The sequence below is a fragment of the Indicator indicator genome, chromosome 11, assembly GCF_027791375.1.
Source record: "Indicator indicator isolate 239-I01 chromosome 11, UM_Iind_1.1, whole genome shotgun sequence".
NCBI lineage: Eukaryota > Metazoa > Chordata > Aves > Piciformes > Indicatoridae > Indicator > Indicator indicator.
The window spans coordinates 15,445,263-15,464,396 of NC_072020.1; the positions used below are offsets into that span (position 1 = coordinate 15,445,263).

The 19,134-nt window shown below is 39.7% G+C and overlaps 1 protein-coding gene across 1 annotated transcript in view; it reads left to right on the top strand.

Annotated features, from left to right (window-relative positions):
* ITGA9 (integrin subunit alpha 9) overlaps positions 1–19,134 on the top strand; it is a 205,981-nt gene that overhangs the window by 96,709 nt on the left and 90,138 nt on the right. Inside the window, exon 16 of the mRNA XM_054384966.1 lies at positions 11,445–11,600. Coding sequence (XP_054240941.1) covers positions 11,445–11,600 — 156 coding nt within the window. The remainder of the gene's footprint in view (positions 1–11,444; positions 11,601–19,134) is intronic.

The window sequence follows — 19,134 nt, forward strand, 5'->3', positions numbered from 1 at the left end:
TCTGATGCACGTGCAGCTCTCTCAAAGTACTCCCTGGCCTCTGTTGTTGCTCCTTGCACTGTCTGATGTTTGTCCTTCAACACGTATACTGTTCTGCTTCAGCACTGCATCACAGCCAATTGGGACATGAACAGACCCTGGAAATAAGTTCCAAAATTTTGTGCAGGAAGAAAATTACAGAAAGACTTCACCCCTTGAAATGAAACAACTTCATATTTGACCTAGTTTCACAGCTAAGGTGAGCATTTTTGTTGCTGTTGGTGCTATGCACTGTAATGAAGCTGCTTCCAAGCCTGGTGCCACCAAACACACAGCCTTTGGAAGCTGAGTTACTCACAAGGGTAACCCTCATGCTGTGTTATGTGTTCCCAAACTGGAGAGCAGTGAAGAGCTCTTGTTCCCTTTGGGGCTGTAAACAAGGGTTGAAGTGATACCTTTTTGGCTGGTGATGGTGAAAGCTGCCTCCTGGCATGGGTCTGCCACGGTTCCCATTGTACAGCTGGTTCCAGTTGGCTTGTGCATGAGACTTGGAAAGATGCCTTTCTCCACAGTATTGGCTCTTGGTTTCTAATGGGTTGATGTTTGTGGAAAAGGCAATTTTATATCAGAACCCTGTATAAAAAGTGTACAGTGTGCCATGTATGAAGTGTACAGTGTGGTACAGTGTGGTACAGTGTGGTACAGTGTGGTACAGTGTACCACATAGATGATGATGATTGGGAGGAAAGTAGTGGTTATTTCTGGGCCACACAAGGAAAGCAGCTGGGTAAAAAGAGAAGCTGAAGAAGAGATGAGTTTTCTGATAATGTCACATAGTGTACATAGTGCTCAGTGTGCTGTCATGTCTTGTTGAGATTAATGTGAAATTAATTTCTACAGTGAAAAAGTAGAGTTGGCAAATGAAACCACCAAGCTTCCAACAGTTTGAATGTTGATGAAATATAACATGTTTCTCTTACTAGGGGCTGGTGGCTATTACCTGCACATGCTTTCAGATATTCTGTGAACTCTTCACAGATGGAGTGGTTGGGAAGTAAAATTACTGTCTTTGGAATTGAAAGTGTTTTTTTTTGTTGCCTGAAAAGGCAACATTTCAGGCTCTTCATTCTGGCATTTGTGTAGTTTTGTATCTCAGGATGATGTGCTGAATGCACAAACATTTTAGTTCTTGGGGTAAGACTGGTTGGCTTTACCTCCACTATGTAAGAAGAGGAGGCTTCCTGTTCAAATCAGTAACCTCGACAAATCAAGGTTATTTTACAGCTCTAAACTAAAAGATAATATCTAGTGCAGATAAACTTGTCTTTTTATGATTTTTTTTGTTGTGTTGCATTATGTCTTCTTTTTTCAGAGCTCTCTCAGGGATTTGTGCATGCAGTTGTCTAGAACCTGCAATTGCATAGGGCATACAACTTGCATAGGGCCTTACTCTGCCTTTTGTCAGTTTCGCTGGTCTCTCTTCTCCCTTGCCCCAAACCACAGCATATTGCAGTTATCTGTTTAGAGTCACTGTATGTTATCTATAGCAGTCTTATGTGTGAGCTATAAATTCCTGTTGCCACTGAAGCATAACATGTGGAAGTGAGAGACAGGGCTTTGAGGAAGTGCTGCTGTTAGGATGAGCACTCCTGTCTCAGTGGATAATATAGAAAATAAAAGTAAGAAAATGCAGACCGCAGCCGTATACAGTGGCAATACCTGCACTTCATCGTATTTGGTTAAAACCTTATGATGGCAAATTCAGCACTGCTGTTGCAAAGGGCCATTTTTGACACTCCCCATGAATTCACCTCCAGCTTCAGAGTAGAGCCCTTGACTTTGATCGGGGGAACCGTATGGTTTTGCACTTATTTGTGGAAACATTTGCCTTGTTTGTTTTTAAAGCCAGTGGAACTCAAAGGGGAAATTTTGTTTTTCCTTGGTTCCCCTGAGAAACACTCGTTCATCCCGCTCCCGTCTGCGGGTTTAAACAATCGCTCTTTGTCGTCGTGCAATATCCTCCAGCCCAGCCATTGCCGAGAGCTGGGCAGCCGTATCCGCTGACGTGCCTGCTGAGCGGGAGGCTCTGCCTCCTCCTGATTGATTATGGAAACGAGGGGAAAAGCCTTGTCCTTGCTGAAATGAATGGTGAGTTTTCCATTCAGTCATGAGTTCAGATATAAACAGAGAGCAATGGCCGTGAGGTTTCTGAAATATGTCCTGATTCCTTCCTCTTCTTCCTTCTGGATTTGTGTTGGTTGTGAGCAGAAGCTGGGAGCCTGAAGAGAGAAGGGTCTTAGCAAAGCAGGTCTGGATGTTCAGGAGAGGAAAGCGGTGGGGAGGTAGAGAACACAGAGACACTGTGTAACTCAGGTGATTGTCAGTGTGCTCATATGTAGGTACGTGCAGGGTGGGAGACCCAGAGGCTAAAGAAATGTTTTGGAGTCATCTGTAGTACCTGTGCTATGCGACGAACAAGTTTCCTTCAAATATTCTTCTCAATATTACTTGGTTAGTAATATTAATTCTGATTAATTATGTTGTTACAGAATAGTAAAGAATTTGTCATCTGTAGAGGCTCCGTTGTTTCCAGAACAATATGGTGGCCTCATCCTCTTCAGATATTGCAATTCATGTGCATACAGAAGCCATAACACAGGGGACCTGGTTTCAGAAGTTTTCTGGCAGGTACTTAGCACGTGAAATGCGAACTGTTTAAACATACAAGTAGATGTCTCAGAGGAACTCTCTTCACATTTTTAAATTCAAGTGACAAGGCAGACAATTGTAACACCTTTTCCTTGATTTAAAATCCTGCTTTTATCAGGATTTGACTAATAAATGCTATCTTCTCCATTTAACAGTGGAAGAATAGGCTTTCATCAAATTATTGCCACACTCTTCCCAGACCCCCATTGTGGAGCTCTCCATTCTCCTGTGACTGAAAGAGAAGGATTTATATTTTTGTCTATAAATACCTACAGATTTCTTATGTAAACTGTTTTCCTCTCAATAGTATTTCAAAGAGAAGTATATGAACACCATTCATGTCTGCATTTCTTCATTATTGAATGCATTCACCTCATGCATTAAACCTTTCTGTCTCAGATGCAGGCAAGAAAGGTGAGTAGTGTGCTGCTTTCATTGCAAGACTTCCAAGGACCATTCCTATCAGCTCTGCTCAACCAAATTACATTGCTGTCAGTAAAAACATCAATGATAACTTCTTTTCAGCTCTGCCTCTTCTCTTCTGCTGAGGATGATTCTACTTACTTTCAATCCTGACACAGTGCTACTAAATTTTTTTCTTTTTTCTTTTGTTTGTTTGTTTTTGTAGGATACTGGTCTTAAGTAGAACATTTCTTCATTCCACACATGTGTTTCTTATAAAACTGTATTTGTGAAAAGAATTTTGTCACAAAGGTGTTGATAGAATCATAGCAGTGTATTTTCAGGCCATAAAAGTATTTTTCTACTGTTATTCTGATGTTTCATAGCTTTCTGTCTTCTGCCCCGACTCTTCTGGTGGATGTTTAACCACCTTGATCATTTGAGATACCAGGGTTAGAACTGAAGGGATGTCTGGAGATCTGTCAGTTGGTACAGACTGATGCTTTTCTCAAACAAATTCACTGCCAGTCCTGGAAAGCAGCCAGATCTTATTCAGCCCGTCAATGTTTGACCTCCTGATAATAAGGTCACCTGCTAGATTTGAGGTAGACATACTTTATGGCACTGTGAGGTAATACGTGCTCTGGGACCCAGATACAAGAAGGAGTGTGGATCTGGTCCCAGTTTACATAAACTTCTGTTGCATGTTTACTCTCCTTGAGAAATAACAGGCACCTCCAAATGGGAACAAGCATTTAGTCAGCCACTTTGTGGGATGGTCAGTGGGAAACACCGAGAAGAGGAGCATGTCCTGTATCTCAGCCCTCCTTGGGGCTCCCATGTCCTCTGTAGAGATTTTGGGCAAAACTTTTTGATTATTTTGCCTCTTGAGATGCACTTGAAAAGGTGCTTCTGCCTTTTTTTTTTGATGAAAGGAGGAAGAAAATCTATCTGGAGAGCAAGGGAGTGAGAAAGGATGGCTGCTCTCTCTGACAGAGCAGCTCAGAAGTTTACTCAAGGCTGCATAGAAGCAGGCTGAGCTAAGGCAACGGCTGAGGGACAAAATGCGTTGGAATGTCCCCTGGCCATCACCTGCAGGGATGCATCACACCTCCTGTCTGACCTGCTACAAAATAAGTATAGGACCAGCAGGAAGGGCTTCTGACCACACCTGTGGGCTGTGATTTTGGGAAGGGGCTGGGAGGGTTGGACCTCAACCCTGATCCTTGCCTCTGAGGACAGCTTGTGTGTAAGATTTTGCACTGAAAGTTTGTTGGATGACACACATGCACAGCTGGTTTTATCCCTAGCTGGATGTATACAGGGAGAAGGCAAGAGAATGAGCAAGCAAATACAGTGTATGAATGCTAATGTTTACTGTGATGTTTTGAGCAAGCACCACTCCCCCAGGGTCCTTGGATTTGCTGAACTTTCAGCAGACATCGAGCCAAGAATCTTAAACTCCGTCTCCTCTAACAGCTTCATACACAGAGACCCTGTGTTGAGCTTCTGCATCAGAATTTGAGGAAAACTCTGTATAAAGGGAAGTAGGTAGTTGAATTAATTCATATTCAAGTCCCAATGTATTTTAAGACACTATTAAAGGAAATGTCTTTAAAGTTTGGTTTTAATAAAATCTTGTATCAGTAGGATATGACATGTGGTAACTCCAGTGGAAAAGACAAGTATATGATAGGGTTGCATGTGTGCAGGAAGGGTCTGGATTTAATTATTGTCTCTATTCTGCATATAATTCCCTACTGAAAGAGATTGCATTTTCAGAAAAAGAATGATATAAATAAATGTTTGAATTGTTATCCCTCTTCCTTCTTGGCTTCTCTTGGCTCACTTAAATTCAGGTCTTCATTTCACACAGAGCTGTTGGCTCCCTGACTTTTTAATTGTTCATATTCCTGTGCTGTCAGCATTGTAGGTATCCAGCCATGTGTTATGGAGATTGGCCTAGCATTAGGACAAAGCAAGGCATCTGGGCACAGCAGAGCTGCTTTCTTCAGAGGGAAGTATCATAATTTTAGGTAGCTGAGGAATTTTCCTTGTTTTTCATCTAATGAAGGGCTGAAAGTGAACTATAAAAGAGAGAAAGGGAATGGGTGACAAAGACATAACTGAAAACATTATATCCAATAAAAGACCCAACATTCAAATATATAGATGGGATGGGAATCTATATTGTCATCCTGCATTTTAGTACTGAGTTGGAAGATCAAGGTTTGAGCTCACTGATACATGATGATTGTATTTAGGTGACATGTATTGACTTTTCTTAGTGATTACCATGAAAGGATTGTCAGTAATGTATCATTGCTAAGCCTTTGTAACCTTTGACATGGAATATTTATGCTGTTGATCACAATCTGTCCCATGCCAACATTGTAATATGTTTGTCACTTCCCAGCTGATAGCAAGAAACCAGATGCACAAGGATGGTGAGCACTTAGTGAAACTGAGATCACAACTGTGCCAGACTGGGGTTTGAACTTGCATCTCTTCCCTTGCTATTTCAATATGTCCTCTCAGTGCACACAGGCTCCTGGGCACCTGGTGTTTATTTAACACTAGATTTCCCCAGGATTTGCCTTTTTTCTCTCTCACAACATGTTTCCAGTTATCAGTGTTTTGTAAAGAAGAGGCTGCTGACCTGATGGAAGCAGTTGTGTGCTGGACTAACATGTTTAGGAAGAGGATAAAGAAAGCACCCCCATTCCTCAAACATGAACACTAAATAACATTTGAGGGGGCAACACCCTGCAAATCCTCTGTTCTTTTTTAACCCTGCTCTAAACATTGTGGGATTCTTCAGAAGCCTTGTAATGTTTGAAGTTTAGCAACAAAGACTATTTGCCTACTCATTGAATTGTATCTGTCACAAGATCTTAAAAGAAAACAGAAGCCTCTATTACTGAAACATCAGGCCTCTGGTCACCTTCACATGCTATTAATTTGACAAGAATTTCACCAATAATTTTGTAAATGAGCTTTTACCAAATTTACCAAGTAAACTAGTCCTGCCTCTTCTTTGCAAAAGAATTTGCAGTTGATTTTTTCCCTGCTCTCTCTTTAAATACACTAGCATCTTGAAAAAACTCCAAACATACATACATATATCTATGTAAATATTAAAACCTCAGCTTGTGCATGGAGTAGAAACTAGATCTTTTCCAGTGCAGTGGAGAGATACCAATGCTAGAATTGCACCAATCTGAAATAAATTATATTAAATCTGAGAAATTTTTATCAAAGTAAGCACAGGACAGAAGAAGACTCTTGTGAGGATAGAAGTGAATACTTTTGCACGGGATTAGCAGGAAGTTGAAAATATGAGCTTGCACATGAAGGGATCTAAACCTGGACTTAAGTGTGGCAAGGGATGGAACAAGGAAGTTTAGTTGCTCTTTACTAATTTTCAGGTACAAGAATGTCAGGTACATATTCATTTGTCTAAGTGAATGAAAATTCCAGTTTAAAGCCAATCTGTCTAATTGATATTTTCATTTAACTGTATTGCACTTAAGCTTTTGGTCCTCAGTGACCCATGATTTAGAGAAAGAGGGGAAAATAATTCACTTTAAAGTCTAGCATTGTCATCTTGTTGGTTTATATGCCATAATGTATGTTGATTAAGACCTACAGCTAATAGTCCATTTGATAACTTGTGGAAGTAGTGGCCTTTGACTCTGAAGGCTGGTGGACATTTGAGTCATTTTTTATATCAGTGAACTGGGGACTGCTTATCCCCTGGGAGTTGAGGACTTTTGTGGCAGTGATCTGTGAGCTGTTTAAAGACTTATGCTGGATTAGCATTTCCACAATGGCTTTTGTACATATTACAGCATTAACATATTATCTATTAAATAGGGAATGTAAATTTTGTGTGTGTGTGTTTTAAAACTGTAAAAATTCCTGTAGACTATTATTAGTGCTTATTTAAAATTGGAAATAAATATGTTTAGACTAAAAGTTTTGAGTTAAGTGTTTTAAAAGCCAGGTTCTTTCATTCATTCTTAGTCATCAAAGTAAATAGAGCTCAGTTCTCAGAAGTACCGAAAAGCAGCACTGAATTCCATAAAAACTGTGGAATGTATGCATGGGTTGATGTCCTCAGGATCAAGTCAGAGGGAGCAGAAAAAAAAATCTGACATATCAGAGAATATTCCCACAGAGAAAGAGGAGAGAAACTCAAGAAAGATGTGAACAAGGACAAAAGCAAGGAGCAACTTTAGAAGTCACCCTGACAGTTCTGTTTATTTCCTCACTCTATGCTGTTCAGAATGATTTCATATTCATTGTTTTATACAACCACGTTTCATCCTTCGTTCCTTCAGGACTCTTGCTGTAGATTGTAGGGGTTATTTACATCTCAATTTATTTCTCACCCCATTGGCTGTAATTAAAAATGGAATTTGGCATTCTCCAAAGGCCCTGCTGGAGACATTCACCTTGTAGAAGAAAGGGAATTAGAAGTGATGATTTATTGTGCTCGTGTACAGTCCCCTGACTGTACTGTGGCACTGAGCCAAAGGAAAGCTGAAATGGTATTCAGTCCTCTTTGGCAACCACTCACGCTATGAGCAGTGCAAATCCAATCCCTTGACTAAAATCTTTTCTTGTTTTGTCCAAATTTGCCCAGGGTCCTGATGTGGGCTCTGGGAAGACAAAGTTAAGGTTGGAGAAGGCAGTGGCTGCCCACTAAAGCAGTGTGCCTTTAGCATGTTGGAATCTCTGTTTGGTGTGCTTGAGGCTGTGCCTATGAACAGCTCAGGAAATGATTCCTTACAGTCATCACACCCCATCTTCTAGAAGGAATTGAAATGATGTTCAGAATCTCAGCAGCGATGTTTTGTCATTGCTCTGTGATTACTTTTCAGATATTGTTGACATTTTAGTGCTAAAGTCAAACAGAAATGGATCATAAATCTGACAGAGGTTTTGCTTGCTTGCTCGCTTTCTTCTCCCTGGCTAAGCCAGAGAATAAAAAGGAAGAGATATATGCCTATGCCCAGTTTCTATCATAGCATTTAAAAAATGTGTATTTCTCTGAGGTGATTGTTCTGGGAGAGGTGATGGCAAGCCTGCTCTTTGTTAAGGTGAGCTTTCAAGACCTTGGTGTCTTTTGAATTGTCTCTAAGCACCTTATTGCTCTCCTAGAGACTCTTTTAAAAAGTGTGTTGTGCTCTTTTTGGACTCTGGAGTTCTTTGTCTTTGCTAGATACTAGTGAGGGATCATCCTGTAATGTCATTGAGAAAAACCCAGATGTTTTATACCAAAATGCCTTTTTCTTCAACTTGGAGTGATGTTATGCAACATACCTCACAGGACAGGACAAAAGGTCCTGATGGAGTGATACAGATGGCTAGGGCTTTTTCCATTGTAGGAGCGATGCTGGCAGAAGGGACTGGGACTGAAGTGTATTGATTTCTGCAGAAGCCTTATTGCAAAAGTTTCTTATACTCAGAATGAAATTCAGTCCAAAAGAGAAGGAAAAAAAAAACCCACCACACTAAAGAAACTGCTTATAGGAACAAAAAATAGCTGATGGCTGGTGAGAAACCCAGCTTTGGGTCCCCAGTCTAATTTGGGCACAGGAAAACTTGCAGCAGTTTAGTGACATGCAGTCTATAGAGACTGAATATTTATTGCTATTACTCACTGAACCCTTGTTGTGTGGCTGTTTCTGTTGATAATGTCACCTTCTTGGATATTACACTTGTTTTAATGTCCTCCAGACGTTTCTTCCATTAATGAAGCTATGCTGTCAGTGTGCTATGATTTGCCAGGGATGCTTTTTCATGATGCAGAAGTGACTTTAACCTTTGACACTTCCTCAGCAGTGTCACAGTGAAAAACTGTGAATACATCTAAAAGCTTCTTGTGGAGATTATTTCATTTGGCAAATCTACTTCATTAGGGCTATGTAACTGATATGAAAAGCAGCATGTACAGTTTCCATGACTTGAAGGATCTTTCAGTTTGTTTCAAACCTGATTGTCAGTGCAGCTTTTGCCTTCCTTTTAGAAAACAGGAATACAAAAATCTTTCCCTGGACTCTCATCAGTGCGTGATTCAACCACTTGAAGCAGTATGTTTGGGTAGACTAAAAGAGAAAGAAACTGAGTGTATTTCTACCCTAAAATATTGCTTCTTCAGAACATGTTTGGGCAGGTATTCATTATTCTCTTTATGTGTTCACATCCCAGACAGTCTGTGGTGTACCTGCAAGGCAGAAGTGTCTTGTCTCTGTGTTATTGAGGACAGATCCCATCGACTGTTGCCTTCATGTTTGTAGAACTGTGAGCAGAAGGGACTGAACATGTGGCAAAATTAATAACTGGGTAGCATTCATACTTTCATCCTTAATTAAAGACAAGTGGGTATGTGAAATTTATTTCCCCAGGGCTGTGGGTGAGGGAGTATCCACACGTGTAATTAATCAAGCTGCTGGAAGTCACAATTTCACCACTAAAACGAAGCAGAGACACCAGCGAACAATATGGTTACACTCCAACATTCATTGAAGTCAATGGGAAACTTGTCTTTGACTTCAAAGGGCATTGGACTGAACCTTACAAGACCATATTAAAACACTTAGGAAGTCATTAAGTACTTGTTTTGCCATACTGCAGTAATAGTGCTAGAAAAGTTATAGGTGGATTTTAATTTAACCCACTCCCCACATTTTTAATTATTCCGTGTTTACACAGTTGGTTGCATGCAGTTGGATTAGATGGTGATTTGCCTGGTGATTTATTGTGCTTGACTGTTGCTGCATGGCATGCTCTTTTAGAGCCTTCTTTCTTTCTGTAAGTAGTCTTCTTGTATGTGATGTGATCTTCCCTTAAGTTAATACGTGTGACTTTCTGAGAGGGCAAAGCTAGTAGCTTCTCTGAGTTGTAATGTTATCTGGTAATCTTGGTATGGTGCAGCCTCTGCCCTGAGCAAGGGACTATAGAAGGGACCAAAGGCATTCATGTCTCTTCTGCTGAGGGGTGCTGTGGGCTGCTACTCAGCACAAGGCACTAGCAGATGGTGGTAGCAGAGAAGGGAACTCAAGGCCTGGTTGAAGGCTTCAAGGTGCAGGAGGTTAAATGTCATCCAGTCTGGTCTCTAATACTCTTCACCTGGCTAACCAATTATTTGGGAATCTGGTTAGCCTCTAATCTTTGTCTGACTTCAGAGATCTGTGGTCAGTTGCCACATTAGAGAGAGCAAATAGTTGCCTTGACAAAGATCAAACTGGGTGGTCAGAAAGCCAGTTAGTGCCTGGGTTTCCCACATCTGGAAGCCGCAATTGAAATTGTATTGCATCTCAGTTGCTTCTTGAAGTTGGCAGGCTGTGTTCAGAGAAGTCCACTAACTGATGCAAAGCCGAGAGTTGGCTCACTTGAAGATTTGTTGTGCTTACTTATGGTATTTATTTATCATCCCAATTTTGTCTGTATGAATTCATGCTAAGTTTTTAAGTAGCTAGAATTTAAGAGGAATGTTTTCCTATGAAAAGGTAGAGCTGTCTGCAGCTTCTGTTATCTGGTAAATTGGATGTTGGAAGTCAGGAATGAACAGAGCACAATGAGCATTTGTCCTTGCACAGCAAACTGGGTTTTGGCATCTCCCATTGTGACAAGTGGTAGGAGTTTTGTGGCTTGGCCTCCAACAAGGAAAAGGCAATCTCTTTGTCCTATCAGACAAATAATGTGGCACAATTTATTACATCTGGTATGAAGTCTAGAGTATAGCAATAAAGAAATGGAAGAATGTTCTTCCTTTACACACTGAGTGTTACTGTGCTGAGGGTGGGGGAGCTGTGAGTTTGCTTTCAGGATCATGCTGGAAGACAACTTTTCTTGCCCCTGTATGTCTGTAATCTTGTTTTATAGCCACATTGGTATCTTGACCTGTCCATTCTTTTCATTGATATTGCAAAGAAGGCAAAGTGGAGTTTTCTTTTAAAGAGTGAAATGACCTCAGTCAAAATCCAGGATTTAGAAACCCCAGAGATGAAGATAATTTGCTCTTTGCTTCCCTGTTGTACAGGACTAATGGAAGCACTTCCTGATTAATTTAATTTTTTTCTGAGAAAATGTCTTAGTTTTATTGAAAAAAATGCTTGAATTATAGGTGTGTTAAATATGCCACTGATTTTGTGGAACCAAGGCCTTTTGTTTTTAATCCTCTGATTTGGTGGTATAACATACTTATTCCTATTTGACGCAGAGAAAAGTAAAGGAAGTAGAGAACCAGTCTGCAGTGTTGAATACAACAATCTATATGTGTTATTGTTGCATATAAATATCTTCTTGCCTATATGTATAATTGGAATATCTGTTTTCTTTTACAGAAAAGAGTCAAAGATGTCATATCTCCAATTGTATTTGAAGCTGCATACAGCCTTGGGGAACATGTGATAGAAAGAGGAAGAGAGGATAGAGAATTACCTGCTCTCAATCCTGTTCTCCGCTGGAAGAAAGGACAAAAGATAGCACAAAGGAATCAGGTCAGCTTTGGACTATGTTATTCTGCTAGAAAGCCTGTGGCTGACTGCCAGCAGTATGGACATAAAGCAGGTTGCCAAGCTCTGGGTCGTTTGCATGCAGTAGCCTTGTTTTACAATCCCTACTGTTGTTGCCAGCAGTGCTTTTTCATGATGTAGTAAAGACTCATGCTGATGAGGCTGGGCAGCTCTAGGTGAGGTCACTTTCTTGTTTCAGGGTGTTTGTGCTGGAAAGGAGACTGAATAAGGGAAAGGAAAGGATAAGGATGATCCTGCTCCTTCTGGTTCTTCCCATTCTATAAGAGGTTCTTGTGAAAGGCTTGGCCATGGCCATCTTTCCAGGTTGAGCCTTTGTTAGTTACAGGACAGGGCTGGCTTCAGCAGGGGATATGAAAACTTGCCTCTTTTAGGGGAGAACAATGGGCAGAATAAATAAAAATTTATCTGGCCAAACTACTACCCTGTTCTCTTGAGAGTTCCTCATGTTCAGCCATGTGGCAAGGGAAACCTGCTTTTGCGGTTATTGCAGTACATGCTGTGCTAAAATAGGATTGTTTTATGTCAGAGAGAGTAAAGTGTGGGTGTAGCCATGTGCTTACTAGCATCCTATTTTGATCCATTGCAGTGAAGAAAATGCCTTTGTCTTTAATTTTTGTGAAAGGAAAATTCCTTTAATGATGAAACACTTGTCATTGAGAGAGACCTTTTTTGCTTCAATTTTTCTCCCTAATTGTTGCCTAAGGAATTAAAGTGTGAGTGATTATCCCACTTTTCTTGTTTGCTTCACTTGACCTCACTAGTATCTTTAGAAAATGCTGGCTGATTTTGGCATGTTTTGACAGGAGTAATCAAGTCAGTGCTTATGAAGGTAGTAAACACCTTCAGGGTTCGTGAAGCAGGCAGACCTTTTGAAGAGAGAGACCTTCTTAGTGTTCCTTTAAAAGACTCCTGTCTGAGTGTGGTCATTTTAAGTGCAGGACAGTCTGGAGAGGAGGGAGCCTGCAGGACAATTCAGCCTCTTACCATGCTGGCACCAGAGTTTCCAAGCGTGAAACTTGAGGCTTCACAAGGAAATTAGACGACTTCTGTGTCTTGCAAAGCTTCTTGTGTGTCGGAATTGCAGGATTATTTAGGCTGGAGGGGACCTTTGTAGATTTGGTTCCTTGCTCAAAGCAGAGGAAACTTGAAAGTTAGAATGAGTTACACACATTCCATCCGTTCGAGCTTATTTCCCAAAGCATGCTGACAAGTTATCAGCTGACATTGCTTGTGAATAGGAAACATCTTTTTTTGCTTTGGTAATTTTTTTGTTTGTTTGTTCATTTCTTTGTTTTTAAAGGTAAAAATTATATCTAGAATCTGAGGTTCTTAGCAGTGAATGGTTAGGTATGATTTTTAACCCTGGGAAGTCCATGTCTGTTAAATGATGCTTGCATCATTGTCTATAATATTACTCTCTGATTCTGCTCATAAGGATATGTTCTTGTGTTGAATTGCAGGCATCTGAATAGTATTAAAAAATAAAATAAAATCCGGCCTACAATCTTAAACGATTTGCTTTGTTATATACCCAGGTGTTTTGAACTGTGTTTGGCTATAATCCTCATAATTAGAGACATGAGTATCTATTCAAGTATGCTTTATTTTTCTAAATGCATGAATGAAGAATGCTTCTAAGGATTACTTTATGAAAAAAGACTGTAGCTGTTATGTATCTGAATGTTGTATTGTTGCAACAGTGTGGTGGGAGTTTGTGGAGAACATGGAACTTGAGAAGTGTGCTGAAAACCTAAGTGTTACATGAACAAAACGGCTTGGCTGCTTTACCACTGGGTTTAAAATCAAAAGGTCATTTCTTGCCCTGCAGGCACAGTCTCAGATCAGTATTGAAATACCTAAATGCTGAGATTATGAAGTAGAAACAAAAATATGTTGAGAATTTCCCTAACTTGTTTTCTTGTGTAATTTGGATGAGAGGGAGCCAGTTTAACAGTCTCTTTCCATTTGCTTCCCAGATGTTGTTCACTTAGCTTAGTAAGAAAAGGATTTTGACATGGGGTGTGCCTGCAAGTGTGCTTTCAGCTGAGAAAGTGGGGAGAACTTCAGAGTTAGTGTGGCAGCCATGGTAACAAAGCTCTGACAGAGCAGCCTGGAGGCATGGTGGTGGTGTTCCTCAAAGCCTAATTTCATGGGAAAATCAGTGTAACTTTCTCTTTCAGGATTTTTGTTATCTCACAAATAGAAATTGCTTTAAAAGACCAAGGGGGATAGTAGGAACCAAAGTTTATATAGTAAAGATTTTGCATTTTAAAATAATTTAATGATTATGGAAGGACCTTATATTTAGGAAGTCCAAGACAGATTTAGTGGGCACTGTTTGCAGAAGATACAGCATCAGTGACAGCTTAGTGTTAGAGGAGTCTTTACATACAGGTAGTTGTGTGTGGTTTTCACAAGACCTAGATCCTGCTGATCCAGTAAAAAGTGACATTTTTAAATTAGAAATGTTGCATCTGTTGCTTCCAGGCACCATTTCAAGGCTGACACTTTTCTAAAAAGCCAGGTGGCTGGGTTTTGTGGAAGGATGCAGGAGAAGCAGCAGGAAATATTGAATAGCTGAGGAAAAGGGAGGGATCCATGACTGTGCAGGAAAGGGGAGGACTTTGATCTTTCAAGATCCTACTGCAAGTCTACCAGACCTACTTGAAAAGCCACAAATCCAGCAAATGTGGGGCTTTATAGTCAATTAGAAATGATTTTATTTAAATTAAAGTGATGCTAAAGCTGAAGTGATCCCTTTCACTGGGATGTCAGTTTGATTTTTGTGCACCAGATGTTCCCTGCCTGCATGCATGACTTCCCAACCAGAGTGTATAGTCCTGTGGCTCACAAACAAGAAGGTAGGAAAGCCTCCAAGAAGCCTCATGAAATGAGGATCGAAGATCATAATGAGCATATAAAGTTCTTTGCTTTAATACATTAAGGAGTCCTCCTGAAAATAAGTGTTTATGGACACCTGCCACTAGAAGTGACACCTCTGTTAAAAGATCACTGAAAAGTGTTTTGTTGGATACTCAAGCTTTAAAGCTATATTGCATTGTATGTGAGAGAATAGCCTGGTCTTGTATTATCACTTAGTCCAAAGCAGAGTTGAATATCATTCAAAATACTTTTATTTATTGGTCACCTTTATTTTCAAAGAATGCAATATTTACTGCAAGGCAGTGCAAAATACTTGTATTTAAAAATAAAGCCTAACCAAACCTTGAATGTTCAGTGAAGGAGCCTGTTTCTATTCCTAAATAGACCATGCTTGAAACAATCAAAACATGAAAAATAATTTGAATTTCTGATTTATTTGAAGAAAGAGATCTTAATGAAAATTGCCTAATGAAAAAACATACAATTATGAATCTTTGTGTACTGAGCATTTTTTGCAAGCAAGTAGGCTCTGGTAATTCAAAATGAAGGAATAATATAATTAAACTGGCCTGAGGGATTGTTTGGCCCAGGATATTTTCTTGGTTCTTGTATATACTCACCAGGAGTAATGGTTACTACAGCTTGGTGCAATTTTCTGTGGTAGCAAAAGAAAATACTTAAGGGTTATGTGAACACATCTACTAACACGTCTCAGCAACTTGTACAGTTATTGGGTGGAGACTTGTGTGGAGAAGATTTCAGTTTTCCAAGTTGTAAGTGGCTAGCCAGCTCAGTTTTGCTCAAATAGAAAAACTCTGATGGGTCAAGATTGGGTGGGGAGAAAAAAGGATGTTTTAATTTTTTTTGAGTGCATATTATGAAGTTTAAAACTTCCCAGCCTGAGGATGACTTTCCGTTAGCGTCTTTGTTGACTCCCAAGACCAGTTGCTACTTCTATCCACTGGAAAAAACTACTAAGTCTTCTTACTTCAGGGAAATTAATGTGTATTTAGGACTTGGTTTGGCTTAGTTCATTGTAAATGGTTTGTACTATAACATTTATTTTTGTATGCCCACTGTATAAATACTTGTCAACCAAGAAGGAGAAAGATCTCTTGCCAAATACTGTGGGGATTTGTTCCTAGTAGTATCCAGTAATGTATCTTAGAATTCAGAATGTGGTATGCTAGAGTTCTGCCTGTTCTAAACAGTAATAAAATCACCTGCTGTTATATGGATGGAGACACCATATTGTTATAGGAAAATATTCTTGGTAGATTTAATTGCATCAGTGTCTTCAGGACTTTGTGAATGGTTTTCCATAAAACTGCTTGTAAGTTATGAGAAGAGACAGAAAATGTTTAGGACATTCTGTTCCCAGCTGTGCTGCTGAGTTGCAGTGAGAATTTGGGTACAGTGCTGCACCTCTGAGTGGCTGAGTCTGCACGTCTTTGGGATAAACTTCAGCTTATTAAGGCAGAAGACTGGAAATACTTGTGTTTGGAAAGCTGGGTAAGGATTTGCACATAAATTAGATTAGTTGGCATATATGAGACAGTATAGGAGGAGTTTTATAGAGCTGAGTTATGAACACCTCTAGTGAGTCTTGGTTTGTTGCATAAATAACGCCAGTTCATATTTTAAAACATGCACACACAGCCCTCAGATCTCATACTGAGGTCAAAGCAATGACACACCTGGACAGGGTGAAATGTACACACAGTGTGGTCCAGGTTTGCCACTGGTGCCTTCCCCAGAGCAGAGATCCCTGTGTTCCTACTTGACTCAGGTCATGTCTCTGCCAGGAAACTGGGGCTTTTCTAGGCATTGGTAGAGAAAAGAGAGAAGATCATGTAAGCATTTGCAAGCTGAATCCCAAGTTAAAATTCTACTGGGTAGTTTCTGTGGTTCAGTGTAACAGTATGCACTTCAATTCCAAACTTCTCTGTGGACAGATTTGTAATTGTAAGGAAGGAACGGTTCCTGCTTATGGGTGGGGCTATAAAAGAAAATGATAATATTCTTAGAAAACCATAAAGATGGCAGACAGACTTTAGCAAGCCAGGCTTCCATTAGCTGTGTTCATATCTTTTCAGCAGTTATATGAAAGATGTGCAGAGCTTAATTGGAATGCCTAACATCTTGAGAGGAGATAATACGAGAGTATTAGTTCAGTCAGTTCAAATCCTTGTCAGTCCAGAGTAGCACTCATAAATGCAAACTCATTGAAGTGCAGGTGGATTATATGAGTGGACTCTGACATGCCCTTAGGAGGCTCAATAAGTTAAAGGCAGACATTTTGAAGACATTTTGAGCATTTCAGTTGACAAGACAGCTGCCACATCTGTTTTTAATTTGATATTGTTATTATAGATTTATATTTTTAATTATACTGTTGTGTGATGAGTAAAAGGTTTTGACTTGCATAAAATGTGTAAGTATGAAAGCATCCTGCATGAGAAAAATTCATCTTAAAGAGTTCCACTTTTAGTAGACAAATAAAGAGGTTTAGAGCAGAAAATGTTCTCAAATACAATTAAAGTACCCGCCTGAGATGATACAATTGATTTATTCTGTAGTCATCCAAAATAAATGGAAGACCATTTAAGACAAGGCAGGAATATATACGAAGAAATGTGCTGCAGCAATTCATCCTATAATGGTATGGGGAGATGGGACAATTAACCCAATAAGTCTTTTCCCATCTATTGTTCCATGAATTTATAAGGTCCGAAGTCCTGTAAAATGAGAACACTATTTGGATGATTTCAACTGTTAATGATTGAGAAAAGAAAAAAAAAAGCCTTATCCTGAAAAATGAGTGAGTCAGACTAGAAATCTAATAAAGCTCTGAAAGGCTTGGGGTCTGCTACAATTGGTGGCAACAGAAATTCTTCACCCCAGGAGAATATGAGTACAAAAGACTGCATTGTTAAATCCACTCATTGCAATGAGGAATAACCAATACATATGTTTGTTAATTTATGCTTGCTTACAATAGCTAACAGCTTTCATGCCTGGTCTTTTCTAAACACCTGAATTAATTTGAGAGTTCCTGTTCCTCCTCTCTCATTTTAGCTTGTTGCTCCAGTCCAGTTTCTAACCCTTACTGAAAGCAGGATGCAGCTAAAACAGGGGAGAAAGGATTACATTTGGCCTTAGGTCTTTTGAAAACTGTCAATGAGATTCAGGCCCACTCTTTCACTCAATAAAGTGAATGAATTCCCCTGTAGCCTTCCTCAGCTGGAGAAGTTCACCTTGCGTGTTTGCACCCTTAGTAGTCAAATCATGATTACTGGCCAATTGCTGGTTTTGTACACTAATGCACTGTAAATAAGCACCTGTTTTCCTTGCATGAAGGTGTGCTCTGATGAAATCAGAAGTATGGACCTGAGGGAGCTTGCTAACTAACCTTGATCCTCTGCACCATGCAGGGCCAGCATGACTCCATGGTTTCGTAGTAGGATTCTGCTGAACAGTTATTGCTCCCCTGGTAATCTTGCCCTTGTCATGTGTTCACTTTGCCACCCATTAAGGAATATTGTGAAAACCATTTATTATTTTAGCCAGAACATCTGATGAAATCCTGGGAAGGTTTTCACAATATTAATTGCTCTTCTAGTGGGAATTAAAATCAGCCGTTTTGCACTTGGCTCAGCAGGATATATGAATGGACACTTTTCATGAGTAGTGTAGTGAAGCATAGGATGTCTAGGGAAAGTCAGTTGCTATTTCTCTTTCTGTGGTCAATAGACCACAAAATAAAGGTCTAAAACCAGTCTTCTGTATCTGTATTTAGATATTCCCTAGATATTCTGTATCTATAGTTAGATATTAATATCTAACTCATCAGTTTGTAAAGCTATAAACCAGGAAATAGTCCCTAAAAGAGGTAGTGAGGTTTGCTTATAGTTCAATTCTTTTGAAAATTGGATCACATATCCTGGTCCTTAAGTAATGACCTAAGAACTCAGCTTCATCAGGTAACATGGCAATAAGCCATACAGCATCAATATCTGAAAAGTAAGGAATTGTTAGACTAAGAAACCCTCCCTTTTCCTGCACCCTTTAAATAGAATTACTTTAGTCTTAACTAGCATGATCTAACTACTAAGTCATCCCTGCACAGACTATGTAGGATATGGTGACAATATACAGGAAATCAGTGTAGAGATCAGAATACTGTATTCTTAACCCACTTCATTTTGTATGACCTAAGATATCCTGCTGAAGGATGTGGCACAGTTTATGAAGTTAAAGGAATGGATCCTCAGTTACCAGAGCCAGCTCTCCCACCTTTTAAGAGGTGCTATCTGAACCTTTTGTAGACTGATGAGTGAGGAAGTAGTTAAAGGCCTGATCCAGAGTGAATCACTCTTCTTTTACCCAGACCATAACTCATCAAGTTTTCAAGAGTTCTTCTGAGAGTCGTGTATCTCCTCCTTCTCTTCAAGCATTGTCCTGCAGCTGTCAGCTGTCACTTTCCTTTTTCTGTGAAAGGATGGGCACAACTCTTACTGGAACATAGTACTGGCAACCTCTCAAAGTCTTGATTGAACATTTTGGCTACAACTTGAAATTTCCATGCTCTTTCCTGAATTTTTTGAGTTTGAAC